Source organism: Haliaeetus albicilla, chromosome 9 (genome assembly GCF_947461875.1).
Source record: "Haliaeetus albicilla chromosome 9, bHalAlb1.1, whole genome shotgun sequence".
In the NCBI taxonomy this organism is placed as follows: Eukaryota; Metazoa; Chordata; class Aves; order Accipitriformes; family Accipitridae; genus Haliaeetus; species Haliaeetus albicilla.
Window position 1 is genome coordinate 32,783,436 of NC_091491.1, and position 16,883 is coordinate 32,800,318.

The 16,883-nt window shown below is 46.0% G+C and overlaps 1 protein-coding gene across 3 annotated transcripts in view; it reads left to right on the forward strand.

Annotated features, from left to right (window-relative positions):
- The first annotated feature begins 779 nt into the window (after window positions 1–779).
- The window catches only part of DIS3L2 (DIS3 like 3'-5' exoribonuclease 2), a 197,026-nt gene continuing 180,922 nt past the window's right edge, over window positions 780–16,883 (forward strand). For 2 of the 3 annotated variants that reach the window (XM_069792502.1, XM_069792503.1), the window contains exons 1-2: window positions 780–884; window positions 3,561–4,283. In XM_069792502.1, coding sequence (XP_069648603.1) covers window positions 3,581–4,283 — 703 coding nt within the window. In that variant the 5' untranslated portion in view covers window positions 780–884; window positions 3,561–3,580. The remainder of the gene's footprint in view (window positions 885–3,560; window positions 4,284–16,883) is intronic. The other variant, XM_069792504.1, reaches the window with a different exon arrangement.

Consider the following 16,883-nt stretch of genomic DNA (forward strand, 5'->3'; position numbering starts at 1 on the left):
CTTGAATGAGGCTTCCCTGTGTGGCTTTTGGAGGTGCAGGTGCCTGCAAAGCTCTGAGAGTTTCCACTGGGACAATACCGGTCTGAGCTCTTTACAATATTAAACCAGCTAAACTATGATTTTTTCACCCATCTGTCTAGAAACTTTGGCAGAAGCAGGAGTGCTGGCAGCGAGCTGGACCAAACCATCAGAGAGGCCTCAACTGGCCCTGGCTGGAAGGGGGGGGGTCTGCAAGCCCCGGGGACGAAGGTGTCTGCCGGGGACAGCCTGGGTTGCGTCCCTGCTATGGTGACCGCACCTCCCGTCTCCCACCTCCCCTGCCGGGACCCCGTTAGATGCCCCGGCTCAGCCTCCCACGGGAGAAGCCCCAGCCTGGGTGGCCTCCCACCCTCACCCGCTGTGACTGACCAACGGTGGGGGCCAGGCCCAGCCTCAACCCTGTCCGGGGGCTCTCCTTCTCCTGGCAGGCTGTGGAGATCCAGGGGCCCTGCCTTCGGGGAGGGCACCTTCCCCTCCAGAGAGCAGCGCTGGGGCACCCTGTCCCCTCCCGGGACACGCTGCCCGCCCTCTCCACGACGCCTCCCTCACAGGGCCCTTCCCGAGGTCCGTCCCCAGGCCCGGGCTGCCCCCGGCGCCGCACAAAGGGACCCCCAGGCCCCGTGCCACTCGAGGCCGCCCGGGGGTCCTGCCCCAGGCCCGGGGGGGTGCGAGGGGCCGCGGGCCGGGGCCGCCCTGTCGAGGAGGAAGGGTGGGGAGCGAGTGCTTCGCCTCTGAGGCCTTCTGGGCCCTGCCGCGGCCCGTAGGCCGCCTCTGACCCGGAAGTGGACGGTGGGTGCGCTGGGACATTTAAACGGCGCGGAGCAGCGGGGGGAGCGGTTCGGCCGGTGAGTGGCGGGGCTGGGTCGGGCCGGGCGCAGTGTCCCCTCCGCGGGGCCCGGTCACCGGGGTCCCGGGCTGGGCTGGGAGGGGGGAGAGAGCGGCTCCCCGGCCGGTCCCGGCGGCGCTCCGGCCCTGTCAGCCCCGTGGCAGCGCCGCCGCCCTGACGGGGAGGGGGGGGCCGGGCCCGGCGGTTTGCTGGCTCGTCCCGGGGCGAGGGTTCGTCCGGCGGGCGCGGCGCCCCCGGGTCCCGCTTCGAGCCCCGCAGAAGGGCGGCGGTAGCCCGGGCTGCCTTCCCGAGGGGGTCGGGGACGCTCCGGGCGAGAGCGCCGGCGTTGGCGCTTGGCAGGGGAGGCGGCGGGGGGAGCGGCGGCTGCCCCGGGTCCCGCGGGGGGGGCCCTGCGGCCCCGCTCCCGGTCGTGCTGCCGGCGCCGTAGCGGGTACGGCCACCCTCGGTGCTGTGCGGCGGCTGGGGCGCTTGGACAGCCCCAGAGCGCCGTGTCCAGCGGGGTGACGGGAGGGTGGTGAGGGCCGGTGCCGGGGACGAAGGCTGGTGCTGCCCCCCAAAACCGGCCGGGTGAAAATTAACAGGGGCGGTTTTCATCCTGGGCGCAGCTAAGCAAGCATCTTCCCCGGGTGCTTCCTTCCTGGCATTTCACTCATCCGTATCGCTGTCCCATCTGGGAGCGAGGTGGGGTGGGTGTACCTCGTACCCCGCTCTGCTCCCCGGCCGTCGGGAAGCTGTCAGTTCCTGGTTGCCTGCGGAAAACTAATAACAAAATTGTAATGCGTGGAGGGCTTGTGAGTCCCTGTTTTTTTGTCTGTGCTCCGACTGCTAACGCGATTGAAGTTGCGGAAATTGTAGTGGAGGCGAGGTGCGAATGTTTATTCTTTACTTGTAAATAAAGATGGCAAACTCCTGTATCCCAGAACCCGTGTTTGGAGAGTAGTCTCGCTGGCTTTTATAAATGTTATCTACTTCTATTGAATTGGCAACGGGAAAAGGTGACGTTAGAAGAAAGCTTGCTGTAGACCTCCCCGTGTGAGGGTTTTGTAATAGCTCTGTAGCAGGTCAGTCTATTAGAAAAGTTTAGCTGTTGGCCAGCATCAATGGAAAATCTTAGGAACAAGAATCACAAACCACACAAAGAATTTTTCCTATTTATTCAGGGATTTTTAATTTTTGCTTTGTATTGTGAAGCCTATTCACATCCGTGCTCAATTACTTAAGTAAATCTCGCTGCAACACACGTTATTTCCCTGAAAAGGCCAGAGTAGGCACTCCGAGGAGGAGTTGGCTCTGTAGTCCTTGGTCCCTGCCGAATGATGCCCCATTCCCAGGCAGTGTGTGTATGGAGGAGACTGCCTGGAGACTTATCCTCTGTGCAACCACAGCAAAAGGGAGAAGAGGACTGGGTAAGGATGAAGAAAAAATCCAAGCATGGTGGCAGTAGGGAAGGGAATATAAATTTCTGTTCTGCTGAGCTCTGTGTCCTGTCCTGCCAACACCCCTGTGCCTAGAGAAGTGAAGAGAGAGAGTTTTAATGGACAGTATCCTTTATTTTAGTGTAGAGTCCAGTCCCCCTCAGTTCTGGTGTAGAAGAGATGACAGTGAGCCCTGAAGTTCTCAATGTACCAGCTGGGGTGAAGTTCAGCTGTTCAGTTTCAAACGTGTCTTGAAGGGGAAAAAAAAGGCAGTTTTATGAAAACCCGCAGAAGACAGCAGTTGCGCTGGCCTCCATTATCAACATATTTTTATATTCCTCTTTGATGTTATGTACAGCAAAAATCATGGCTATGTCCTGTCAATACCTATAATTTAGCTTAGTAGTAGCTGAGGACAATTTACTAGATTGTTTTGCTCCAAAAACTTAAAAGCTAGAGCAGCTGAAAAAGGATTGAAAGATGCTTGATCTACTTAAGTTCCACACTCATGCAGCAAAGGTGGAGGTGTAATACCATCTACAGAAACTGGTGCTGGATGGAGCGGCAGCCAGTGCATCTCAATCACTAAGAATTACAAGCTCTTGCAAGACAGTTATTTGTGCTAGGGAATTTATTTTCTTTCCATTGCACTGGGAGTGAGTTTATGGCTAGAAAGACAAGCCGAAATGGTTAGTCTTGGTATTTGAAGCAAATGTCCTATATAATCCAGAAGTGTCAGTCACTGTGGGAGGGAGGTAACAAGGCAAGGTATGCTTTTTACTGCAACATTGAAACACTTCAGTAAGGATGCAGTTATTTTTGAAGACTCCAGGTTGGACATGGCAAGATTTTACTTCTGATAACTGCTAAACTGATGCATGTGATACAGTCTGTCAGTCACTGCTTTAATTTACCTGTCTTTTTCAAAGGCAAGGAAGAGCTGATTAAAAGAATTCCTTATATTTGGGGTGTCAGCCTCGGGACAAAAATCCCTGTTTTGTGTGGCATATGGCAGGTACAGCGTACAGGCCGTGGTCACTCCTAGGTCACTGACAGGGGTTTGGTGCAGGGCAGGTGTTGAGTATATCATGAAACCCCTTCCCCCCTGTGGAGTGACTTACCAACCCAGAATTTCTGTAAAGGTCAGTACCTTCTCATTTAGTACTTTTTTGTGTCTTTTAGCGTAATCAATTATTTGATCCTTTGTTTCAAGAAAATAACCTTTTTTCCCCCCTGTGTCTATTCATAACTCTTTGAAGTTTGGGCCTTTTACTGCACTATGGATCAGCTGGGGTATGTGCGAAATACTACTTCTGCCCAAGGTGCCAAAGAGGGATCGAGCAAGCCTGCTGCTCCCCAGAAGAATGCTTACGCGAGGCTTGTGCAAAAGCACCACAGCGGCCGATTCCGGTCCTATTTGAATCACATTGCACAGAAGATGCAGCTAGAAGAGAGCACCTCCAATGACCCCAGCTCAGATCTGGACCCGCCCCTGAGGAGAGGCCTGGTGAAGGATAATCCAGCCAGGAATGGGTTGAATGTGCACAGCTATTCACCGGTCAGAACATCTCACCTGGAACAGGTGAACATGCTTGGAGGATTTGAGAACGATAAACCCCAAACCGCTCTAAACAGATGTCGTCATAAAAAAAATGCCATCGTTAGTCCAGAAGGAGACTTGGAGGTGGAGGAAGACTATTATGTACATCAGCATGGAGCTGCAGTTGACTTGTTAAATACGAGTGACGCCCTGGGTGGGAGAGTACTGAACAGCCTGAGACACCATGCAGCTCTGCAGAAGTCTTCTGGTTCTGATGAAAAGGATGAGGAGGACATGTGGAGGAAGAAACATAAGAAACGAGGCAGGTGTCCTGCCAACACAGATCCAGCAGCTGGACACTTGTTGACTGAGCAGTTTAGTGAGGATGTGCTGGCAGTAAATGCCAGGAAAAACAGTCACTTGTCTCCAGGTCAAGTCCAAGGTGAGTTCACACTAATAAACTGTTTGGTCCATTTGCTACAATTACTGTGGAATTGAATGTGATGTTTTAGTCATGAGTGAGTTAACACGAGCCAGTTCTTCTCTCTCCAAGTTAGTCAGCCCTTAGTTACCTGTGGGTGGCTTTGTCCTGATTTACAAGTAAGCCATCCGGCATGTGCAAATGGCTTCATGTGGAGCCAGCTTGGTGCTGGCAGAACCTAGTCCCCTGGCCTAAGCTCTGTGAATGTGGCTGTGCTACTTCCAGGATCAGCTCAAGAGTAGGAGAGCCCAATTTCTGTGGTGTAGCATCCAAATTAGTAAGACTGCTGGGTCTGAGCTGACTCAGGGCCGAGTCACGCTTTTCTCTGCATTGCCTCTTTGGATCCAGAGTGCTGGTTTGCCTTTGCGGAGGGTCCAAGTCCATCTAATACTCAGGGGCTAAGATGCTTGTATAATAATACCTCATTCCTGATACAGAGTGTTGACTCCAGTAAACTTTGCTGTTAGTAACAAAGAGACCACGTTTTGCAGTTGTAAAGTGAATGTGTCTCTTTCAAGGCAAAAAGCCCACATATGGAGATGAATAAAAGTTTTTATTAAAAAAAGCAACAACCCAGAACACAGCATCCACAAGCAACCAAAGCCGGGCAGTTTAAATTTGATCTCCCAGTGTAATGGGTTAAAACTTCCTCTGAATGTCATTTATGGTGAAATACCTGGATAGCCTGATCTTATGAGCTGGAGGAACTCATAAATGTCACTGTATTACATTCTCTGTAACACGTAGAAAAGGGATTGATTTAGCAGCTGCGTAAGACAGGCCTGAGGCCTATCACAACTCTTGGATTGGATATCAAGTAAATGTTTAACGAAATCAGTCTTACAAAACTATGCCCTAACACTCAAGAGTGGCAAGTAATACGCTTTTTTCAGGGTTTGCGGTATTTTTGAGACTGTGACAGTAGATCATGTGCTAAAGTTGGTAAATTTTCATGAGTTCTTGCAAGGCAGATCATAGTTACAGATTTAATACAAGCAGATTATGCTAAAATTTGTTGATGAACTTGATTTTTGGGAGGGTTTTTTCTTTTTGCATGCTTCATTGTAACACTATTTATTATGCTGGCCTGTTATAATAGAATTTGCTACCTTTCACCCTTCAGCTTTTGGAGAGTAGGGAAAAGCAGCTAACAGAGGCAGAGAGTCTAGAAGGCTTACAGTTTGTAGCTCTGAAGACGATAGGTGCCTACATGGATTTTAATCTAAAATAAAAATACCCTAACTTTCAAAAGCAAGCACCCACTGTTCCCTCCTGCTCTAGTTGGGAGTGGAGTTGCTTTGAAAACTAGCTGTTTGTTTAGTGTAAAGACCTAGAGCAGAAAATGTTGACCCTCATGTTTGACATCCCAGGTGGAAAACTCACACTGTGGGGAAGATTATCGGAAAATTATTTGTTTAACAGTGACACCCTTCCTCTTCTTCTCCCTGCATGCTCCCCCCAGGCACCCTTCTGTGTAGCTGAGACTGGTTACAATCCAGAACACTTGCAGAGACATGAAAACAGTTTCTTGGGGAGGAAAGAAATAAGAAAAAAAAAAAAAGTAATTTGATTCTGAGAAACGTCTTTCCTGCTGTTCAGTTAGAGTATATTTTAGCACTCTTGTTTAAGTGAAATGAAGATTTTACAGTATGCAAGCGCTTAGGTATAAGAACTCACACATCACAGTACCAGATTAATATTTTCTCACTTCAAAGCTTGTCTTCTTTCTTGATGCTGATATAAGTCATATTACTTTGCATAGGCAGGTGTCTGGTTTGATCAGTTTAAATCAAGGCTTGTGAAACTGTGATGGCAAGAATTGCTTCTGTCATAGCGGTGAGGCATATAATCTTTTCAGTAGTGACATTTCCTCACAAATTAACTCTGTTCAGGCTGTTGTAGGCTTTCCAAAAGGCTCTTTGAGCTAATCTCAAAGCCGAGCATCTCTCTTTACATCGCTTCGTTTCATTGTCCTCTTCTTAACAGCTCTTCAGCTCAGGCTTAGCCATGGTGAGGTTTGCAATGACCCTAAAATTGACAGTACTAAAATTGAAGGCAAACATGGAGGGCTGAGAAAACCCTTTGAGTGCCCTGGGGCAGGCTGTGGGCAGTGAGGGACTGGTCCTTGTTAATGTCCTCCCAGTGGTGCAGCAGTTCCTGTGGCGTTGGGGGAAAGCAGAGTGGTTTGTGAAGCCCCAAGCAAGCGTCACTGAGCCCTGGAGCTCACTGCTGATGTGTTGCTGTCCGTGAGAAGCACTGAGGATTGCCTTTGTCATTCTGTACCGTAAAGCCCCAAGACGAGGCTTGGGGATAGAAATAATTTCATAGCAGATAATTAGGAGACTGACCATGGCAGTCTCTTCTGGCATTGCATATAGTAGCTGCTTTTCCCAAGTATGGGAAACTTTGCAGTTGAGAGAGCTGAGTATGAACAAAATTCAATTGTCCCTTGTCTGAAACATGTGACACAGTCATGAAACTGCAGGTTGGATTCACTCTACGGTATCAGCACTCTTGGGTTTGGGAAGATGAAACTGCATGTAGATGCATTCCACAGATTGTTGCTCCTTTCTGTGCAGCTATAACCTCTGTGAGGAGAATTACCATAAAGCCTCCTGTTCTGAAGTTTCTTCTCAAACAAACCCCAATAATACAGAAAATCCTAAAATGCCACTTCAAATTGTGTTGCTTATAGTTTTTTATCTAATACAACTTTCCTGCTGGTATTTTTCCCTAAATCTCCAATCCTCTAGGTTCTTTGGGTGCTAAAATTTGGTTAAACTTCCTTAAGAGAAAGTCTTTTATGAAGTCCCCTGGGTTGTTTTCTGGTTTTGATCAAAGGCTCTAAGGATTTTCCCACTTCAATCCAGAGTTAGTCATCAAAATCTCTTTTCAGACTGACTGATGTTTCTGTCATGAAAGGCCTTAAAACCCCCTTTTCCTTGAGGACAGAAGTACTGACTCTTTCTGTGGCATCTGTCTGTCACATGCCAGTAGTTGGGATTTGCATGGCTGCTAAGTGGAACTTCATCTTAAATATTTGTGGTGCGTTGCTTTATCAGTAAGTAGTTTAGACCAAGCTGTGTGTTTTATTTGGGACAGCAAGGTTTCGCTTGCTTTTTGGGTATGTGCACTTCTCAGCCTGTTTTTGAGGGAACATTGCTCTTTGATAGCATGTTTCTGAGCCTGCTGGAAAGCCTAAAAAACGGACATCTGTGGAAGAGAACTGTCCTCCAAATGTGGAGTGCAGCATGGTCTTTGGGAATACCAACTTCCAGCCACACTTGATTTCGGAGGGTCTTGGGAGCTAGAGTACTTGGCAGTGAGGTGGCTTTATTGATGCTGAAGGCTTGGGTGGAGCAGGATGCTCGTGAAGGCTCATTGCTGTGAAATAGATTCAGATTTTGCAGGGCTGTATCTCATATACAGTCTCAGTCTGTATCTGCAGATGTCCTCCTTGGGAAGAACACCACCACCACCTTTGCTAGGTAGCCTCCTGAGGCTCCTCTTACTAAGAACTTCAGGGATTTATGACGTGATGGAGGTATCTTGCCCATCTGTCAGGGTCAGCATGCCCCCTGAGTAGAAACAGACAATTCCTGGATAACAACATGCCTCATCTGAAACGGCTTAAGATTTCCATGGCCCTTTCTGATTTATTATCTGTCTGACACTTGGCATTTATTTGCCCAGCCACTGGTACTTAACCAACTTGGGCAGCTTCCACAGAAGAGTGTTGCTGGCAAGCAGGCTGGTGTTTAGCATCACAGCTTTAAAACCGGTTGTTGCTGTTGGATGGTGGTGTTGTGCTTTTGGGTGCAACCCTGACATTTAAAAGGTTCAGGAAAGGTAAAGGAAATAGCCTGGAATGGCTTTCCTTGGTGGGCACAGCTGGTCAAGAAATACCAGCCTTAACAAGATGACAAAATTTAGGCCTTTTGTCTTTCCATGGTACACCGCAGTGTATTTTGTATTTGCCTTTGTTTCTCTGGGGGAACTTTGAAGGAAGAACCACAGCTTCTGCTTTTTCCTTATTGTAAGGCAAATTTAAGATAATGCCACTTTTTAGTGGTGAGCCTTCCAGTTCTTGTGTGGTGAAATCCAGTACTTAAGAATGCTGTTATCTCCCTATCTGGCACCAGTAAATATGAGCCAGCAATCTAGTAAAGGCCACAGAATCGGCTCAATAAATGGAGAATGTTGGTTGCTGTGGAAATCTTTAAAACGTAGCTAATCTTGCCAGGTCCAATGTAATGTTTCTTAGATGACATTAATCATTGTAATAAGATATGGGAGAGGAGGGAAAACTAGATTTACTGTATGGCTCCATCTGAGAAACACATGAAAAATAGAATGCTCCTTTCTTTAATGGTTTAGCAACATCATCACAAACATAAATTTCTCTCTTGCTTTTGATAGAAAAAAATGTTGCATTCCTGAATCTTGTGCAACTAATGTTTTTGGCTAACATCAGCTATAGTATGTGAGTTAATATCTGATGTATCCTCTCTTGGGGAGATGAGATCCTGCCCTTGCAGGGACTGTGTTTTTTGTATGTGATCTAATAACTGTCTTCCGTGCCCTTTACCAGAGTCCTGAGCACACCATGCTGGAGCAGGACAATTCTGCAGCTGAAGCCCTTGCATTTGGCTAGAAAGGAAACACTTGTTGCTGTTAACCTGTTTTTTTTTTTTTTTTTTTAAATTATGTTTTTTCTTCTCTTTAGCCCCCATTATGTAGGTAACTATGCCTGTCTGTGTGGTGTGGGTGCTAGGAAAATAATAGGCCAATACAAGAATTGAACTGATTTTTACTTAGTTTTAAGTCTTTAGTGTGACTTGTCAGTTTATGCAACAAAGGTCCTGTTGAGCTCCCTCAGTGTCAGTTTCTTATGAGATCAGGAGTTTGATGGTGAAGGTGTAAGTATGAATGCTAGTGAGTTAGCATAATAAAATCACAGCACATATGTAATGGCTTAAAAGCTGCTTAGAACTAATTAAATGAAGCAATAAATTAAGAATTGTTACCAACAGGTGTGTCTGGTTACTGTAGTGTTATGTTCTGACCCTGTGCTGTTTAATACTTCTGTCAATCATCAGCAAGAAAACATACAAGTAGGATTGAGAGTTTTTTTGGATGCCTTGGAGACCGCAGGGAGTATTGAATAATGGGGGCAGTTACTGGCAGCCGTCTGGATCACTTGGTTGACTGGGAGCTGGCAAAACAAAATCCATTTATTGGGCCAGCATAGAACCAAGCTAGCAGTGTGAGGAACCCAGTGTGGGAAGCAACAGCTTGGAAAAAAGTTTTGAGCTTTTGATGGATTAATCAGCTGAACATCCCCCTCCTGTGAAATGTGGCCAAAAGGGTAATGTATGAACATGGGAATTGGAAGATGGAGTATGGACTGCATGTGTCTTTGGCATGGCAGCAGCAGCAGCTTCTGGAGTATTGTATCCTGTGGTGATGCCCTCTGTTCAGGGCGGATGGTGATGAATTGATGAATACTCAGAGGACGGCCACAAGGAAGATCAAAATGCTAGGATCATGAGTGAATGATTTGAGGAACCCTGCTTTACTTATCAAAGAGATGCTTGGGAGAAGGGAGCTTTTAGTAAACTGCCTACATGGGGAACAGATGTTCAATAATAGGCTACTCAGTTGAGCAGATTATGATATAACGCATTTGAGGCTAAACAACTCCAGGCTTGAAATACAGCACAATTTAGCAGTGAGGGTGAATGACCGTTGGAACAGTTTCACCAAGGCTTGTGGTATGCGGGCTGTCACTGGCATGTTTAAAAGCCCTGGTAACAAATTCTACCCCCAAACTACACTGTAGTTCAAACAGGAATTAATTTGAAAAAGCCCTCTATCCTCTGTTATCCATGACGTCAGCCAGCCCACACACCCCAGTGAGGTCTGGCCTGTTGTTCAGATAATCTCTGAAGTGTCTCCTTTGCCATGGGTACCCAGGTAGGTAGGACAGATACTTTGCAGCTGGCTTCAGTGGCTAGTTGCGATTCCTTGCCAGGCCATGGCTGCTGCAGGGCTTTCACCGCTGTCTTGCTCTCCAGCCTCTGCTTCTGCCTCTCCTGTCCTATGTGCTGGTGTCCATCTCTTGCCTTCCCACCTCAAGCCCCCTGCTAACTAGCTCCATGAAATGCTGTGGGCTGCATGTCCCTAACTCCCTCTTGTGGGGAAATCTGAGCTACGGAGAGTTGAAACTTGGCTGGGGCAGGATGGAAAACAAAATGTTGGGATCTATTGCATAAAATAATGTCTTCTGTGATAAAAATAAAAATTTCCAGGGTGCTGAAGGAAGATGTCAACACTAGCAGCTGCAGCCCACAGATGTATGGGGCAGGTCACGCCTTGGAGAATATTTCAGACTCTCTACAGATATGAGCCTGCAGCAATAATGCATTTTTGTTCAGTTCGTATGTTTTTAGGCATTTTTCCCCCACAGTACTAAGGGTTGTGAATTGCGTACCTACTACACTGAATGGGCACTATGGCGAACGGTTTGTCAGCAAATTGTCTTATTCTGCAGCACATTGGGTAACCTCGGGATATGTTGGAATCTGAAAGCAGTTCTTTCATTTCTTCAGCTGGTAATGTCTTTGGGTATGTTAGCACCTCCCGTCAGGTATTTTGCCTTTCAAAGCATCTTGACTTCCTCTGATCTTCAGGCAACTTGCTTCCCTCAAACTATTGAAGCCCAGAGAAATCAAAGAGAGAACTTCCACAATATTATGTTTTTAAAGTGTTTTTCTTGAAGAAGCCTTTTCACAGCATAGTGGCTGGATAAAACAAAGAGCAAAAGGTATTGTGGAAGATGCTTTGGGAGGATGGAAGGACAAGGGGGCAGTGGAAGCAGCCCTGACCCACATCCTGAGGCAGGAGTGGAAGCCTGGAGGAGTGCAGTCATCAGGCGGAGTAGGTAGTTAGGAGGTCACGAGCAGGGTGGAGCAGGTTCACAGAGAGTCCTGAAAACCAGAAGAGCTGTATCCCCTCCCTGACAACGCCACTGTGCTGCTGCACACAGCTGGAGCACAGTAACTATTTTGATAAACTTTTAGTCTATTGCTACTAAATGAGTTTCGTCACCAACCCTTAGTTCAGAGCCTGGAATGGTATCTTTGGCTCTTGCACTCATGTAGTATTCCTACAACAGAAACCCTGCTGAGGAATTGAATAAAACTGCAATTATTGTCTGAGTTACTGAAGTCAAAATCCTGCAAGCATCAGGATGCTTGGAAGTGTTTTGGAAGAGGAAGCATGGTGTCGTGGGCACATGATTTTGGCGGTCAGGAGCAGTTTCCACAGCATTGTTTTCGGCAGCAGAAAGAATCCATTGTGCATTTTTCTTCATTTCAGTTTTTCAAAGCACAGGCCCTTTCAGAAAGCCAAAGTCAGCAAGAACATTTTCGTTTTCCCTAGTCCTATATTGAAATCTATGGGCATGCAGCACAAGAGTTTTAAAAAAGTATGTGCAGCTTAAAGCAAAAGGGTGGTGGCAACATGTGCTTCCCACCTCATTTTCATGGGTCTGTAAATGAGTGCCTATCTGCTTCTGACTTCCCTGAGTATCCATGGACATGCCACTTTACTTTTTTGCTACCTCCATCCCTAAGTAGGAATGTTTCTTCCTCAGTGGCTTGTTGTAAGAATGCTGAATATCTGCATTTGTTACAACCAGCTACAGTGGCATAATCACCTCCAAAAGCAGCTCATGGCCCTATGAACTCACTCACAATCCATGACAGCCTGTATTTCCCCATCCAGGAGTCACTGGCTGGTGGGCAGGCCGCCTTTCTGCAGCCAGCTTGTCCCCCATGGGGCAAGGATTCCCTCTGCACTTTTTTTCTTGGATGTTCAACTCTTCTGTGCAGATTTTGGCAGACTTTCTGCCAAAAATATTTAGCGAATCACCTTGTCCAAAGAAGGAGGGCGAGAGAGCTCTCCAGACTTGTTCCCAGGTACACAGAGGGCTCACAACTGGACTGTGTCCTGGTGCATTAACACAGTCATGCTGGTAGACAAGCTGGTGGCTGGCACAGGCATTGCTGTGTTGCGTTGTACCTGGTTGCTGGTAACCAGTTAGACTGTTGCTGTTGCTAGAGGGACCGGTTGCTTTGAATTGCTCCTGAAATCACGTTTAAGAGCTGTGTGGACAGGCCTTCACTTTAAGCGCTGTCTTCTCATTTTATTTTGATTTGTCTTGATGGTGGAAAGTTACAGCTCAGATTTACGCTACGGCTGGGCCCTGGTGGCCCATCATAATGGGTCAATTAGTGGAGACTGGTGGGCATGGGAGCTAGTTCTGGCAGCTGGATTTCAATACATCATCCACTCAGTTCAGGACATTTGCATAGAATTTACATTTTGGCTGAGCCTGTGCATGTAAATGTAGGTCTGCATTGTTTCTCTTCTTTGAATGACTGTTTAATTAACTTTAAACTTAATTATGCAGTCTGCCATCTGCCTAAATCCCTACAGTGCTGTCGTATCACCATCCTTTTCCACTTCCGCCAAGATATTCCCTTTCCCGGAAGTTTTCCCTACTTTTCAATCATTAAGATAACTTCAAATCATTCACATCCTTGGTTATTTTTGAAGAGGACTCACAGCAATGTTGTAGGAACTCCCTTTAGCTCTGTGGTCAGACTTGGACTGAGCACATAAGTGTGCTGCAGAACCTCCGGTTTATGATTCTTTGAGTTTACATTTCATCAGAGAAGAAGGATTTTTTTTTAATTTGTTTGTGATACGGAGAATGTGGTCTCAGACTTTCTCTGAGACCCCAGATTGAGCATCTGAAATACTGCCTACTGCGTTTATCTCCTGGAAGTCTCTTTGCTGCAATGAAACCTCACTGAACTGATAACGTATCTCAGAGTCTTGCCTTTCCACTCCTACATCTCTAATGAATTCTTTCCCATGACATCCTCATTTCTCTCTATTGCTTTGTCTTTAATCTTGAGCCATCTACTTTATTTAACCTCTTTGCTTCGAGATACTGTAAAATGCATGGAGGTGGTTCTGTTCCAAAGCTATCGGAGAACTCTGAACTCATTTAATTCAAGTTGAGAGCAGTGTTGAAGCACGGCTGTTCCTAGCACAGGCTGGAGCAGAGCTGAGCTCACAGGGAGTGTGGTGGATGGGTTTTGGTCCTGTTTGTGTAATTGGGGCTCTAGCACAGAGTTTTGTTTGAGAGAGATATCTTCCAAGGAGTGTCATTTTTCTTCCTGGTACAGAACTCTTTCCCTGAGCAGCTATACCAACAGCTGTCTTTGTGTTTTTTCCTTTTAAAACAAAATAGAACAAAAAAGTGCTTGGCTGTTACCATTAGTGGGACATTTAATCTCTTAAATCCGCAAAATATTTTGCAAAACATAAATAGCTAGTTACTTCTGGCCTGTCTATGACCAGTGTTTTTGTTGACATAACTCGCATTTGAGATCACTTCAATGGTGTTTGGTTTTGCCTGTTGTTTTTGCCTGTGTGTGGTAATTTGATCCCGGATATTGTAGTAGTCATTTAAGTGCTTGGAGTTTTTGAGTTAGTCACTTATATAATATGGCATATACTGGATGTCGCTGGTACATTAGAAATTAAAAACAATCTAACAAATGTATTTTGGCTTTTAAAATTTGAAAGGGAATTATTTTAGAGGCTTCTTTGAGCAGCAGAAAATATCAAACAATTTTTAAATTGCTTGTTTAAGCATATGAAAGGGGAAGACGTGGGGATCCTAGCAAAACCACCCTGATGTTAATGCAGTTTGTACTGGCAAAGCATGCTTTTGCTAGTATTTGACTTTGGAGAATGAAACGAATAGTTGCCTGGTACAAGTGTCAACACTAAGTCTGTGCCTATCCAGAGCCACCAGCCAGGAACTGCATCCTCCCAGCTCATCAAAGCTGGGAGAGTTAGATTCACAAAAGTACCCGGGGTGAGTTGTTCAGGGGCTATGTAGGATTTGGGATTTTTTGGGTCCCAGATGTCTTTCCAAAACAAGGCAGAGTTTCCATCAGCTGAACTCTGGTACCGAGACTATTAATACACCCTGTTACACATCAGCATCCATAGTGGCTCGTAAAATTGCAGATAGGACTTCTGGCAGGTCGTGGAGAGTATTCATTTGCTAAAAGACCAAATTTAATGGTTTCTAAAATTTGCTTTGCCAACTCTGCCAGGAGCCAAGGGCCAACCTGAACTTGTAGATCTGTGAGGTGATGCCTTGGGCTGTCACATGGTTGGACTCTAATTCATTAAGTCTCTAGTGAGGATGAGCAGGAACATGCTTTATTTAGCTTTCTTGCCACGCTTAACCTAGTCTGTCTCAAATGGGAGTGTAGGAGTAAGCAGGGGCTGGCATCAGAGTAGTTCTCATTGCCTTTAGGTAATTAATTCCTGCTTTGGAGGTAGAGCAGTATTGGGTGACCCTTCTGTGTCCAGAGGAGGGCCACAAAGATGATCAGAAGGCTGGAGCACCTCTAGCACCGCCACATAGTCTTCTATGAAGACAGACTGAGAGAGTTGGGGTTGTTCAGCCTGGAGAAGAGAAGGCTCCGGGGAGACCTTATAGCAGCCTTCCAGTACCTAAGGGGGGCCTACAGGAAAGCTGGAGAGGTACTTTTTACAAGGGCATGTAATGATAGGACAAGGGGTAATGGCTTTAAACTGAAAGAAGGTAGATTTAGATTAGATGTAAGTAAGAAGTTCTTCACTGTGAGGGTGGTGAGGCACTGGAACAGGTTGCCCAGAGAGGTTGTGGATGCCCCATCCCTGGAAGTGTTCAAGGCCAGGTTGGATGGGTCTTTGAGCAGCCTCGTCTAGTGGAACCAGTGGAAACCCCCCGCCATGGCAGGGGGGTTGGAACTAGGTGATCTTTAAGGTCCCTTCCAACCCAAACCATTCTATGATTCATCTGGTAGCTGCCATGCCTTCTAGCTCATGGGTGTATCCTTACAGTGTTTTACTAAAGTGCATAGCTGGGTTGTCTTGAAGAATTAAATGTCAGGGAACCTCTGGGAAGTTTTGAAGGAAATTGGTTTAAGTCATTGAAATGTGTCAGCAATAAAATGAAACATTGTAGAAATATGGACAAATATTTAGTAACAGTGTGTTGAGAGTGTCTCTAACTGATAACAAATTGTTCTATTGCATGTTATCAGTTCTGGGGATGTGCTTCTGTTTCTTCTCACGCTTATGCTAACTGTAAAGTGGGGGTATTTGAAAGATTCCTTTGCATATATAGATTATGATCTAATGCTGGGAAGCAATGGAAAATCCTCCTAGCAATAGCAGTTAGCGGAGGTGTTGATGCCCAGTCATGGACTGATAAAGATAAGTAGCAGATGGAAGTATTTTGTGTTGGAAAAGCTTGTAACAATATCGTTCCCTCCAATGCTTTCAACATATTCCTTTTTTTAAACATTAAAGGATCTATTACGTGTCAAGATAGCTGTCAGTGGAGTGAGCGTCCTTCACCTGTAGAAGTGTTACCAGCACAATTGTTGTGATGCTCTCACAGTCCTGCCCACCCCACGGAGGTGGGTTAAATATAGGTAATGTAGATGGTAACAAAGCTGGAAGTTTAGTTAGAGGTAAAAATGTCTCATGACAAGGTAGATGCCCTTTGACAGGAAAGGGGAAAGCTATACCAAGATGTTCATATCTTGGAATTCACTTAGATCTCTCAAGTAAAACAAGTTCTTGCTGGATCCTGGATAGGAGGCGTCCAAGGAGTCATGGATGTGCTGATGAAAATTCAGTGAGGAATACTTTCCTTCTGTGCTGGTAGTAAACAAACAGCTTGTCAGGTGTTAGAGAGCAGTTGGAAATGTTTTATTTTTGGTACATAAAATTGAGGGTCTTGGTTCTTTCTTGTGTAAAGCAATATGTAAATTTTGATATAAAATTAAAGACCTTCTGGCCTTGCTAACTTCATGTTTAGTTGAACATTTTACTTGATTTAGTTGACCATCTAGTTGATCAACTGACTAATAGCTGTAAATTTAATTAAAGGCAGTGCTTTTCAAAACTTAAACTATAGAGTGATTTTGTATAAATTATGTCAAAATAAGCTGATTTAAAACATCTAGCCTCCTCTCTTACTGTAAGCCAGATCAATTATTCTGGGAAGGTGCTTGCATGCATTTTTTTTTTCCAAAATAAGAAAAGATTAATAGGTACTTAGGTTTCAAGACCAAAATGTGCCATTGCGTGATGTCATTGTTGTTGTGACGGAGATGAAGTGTGATGGTTTGGATTCTAGATTGAGCTCCAGTGCTGTCCTTCCAGTGGAGCTCAACCAGCTGCTGCTGCCTGCATGCCAGATGCTGGACCGGACTGCTGAGTTGGAGCCAGCCCCTGGCTCCATCCTTTCTGCTCCTTTTCCTGGTGCCCATTATTGAGAATAAAAGTGAGTGGCTGATTATGGACTGTTCTGAAAGCCCATGAATGCCACCCACTTTTCTTTTCATGCCTCTCTAGCTGTGGAGGTGGGAGTTGTGTCTTTCTACTTCCCACAAGTGCTTCCCCTTGGCTAGT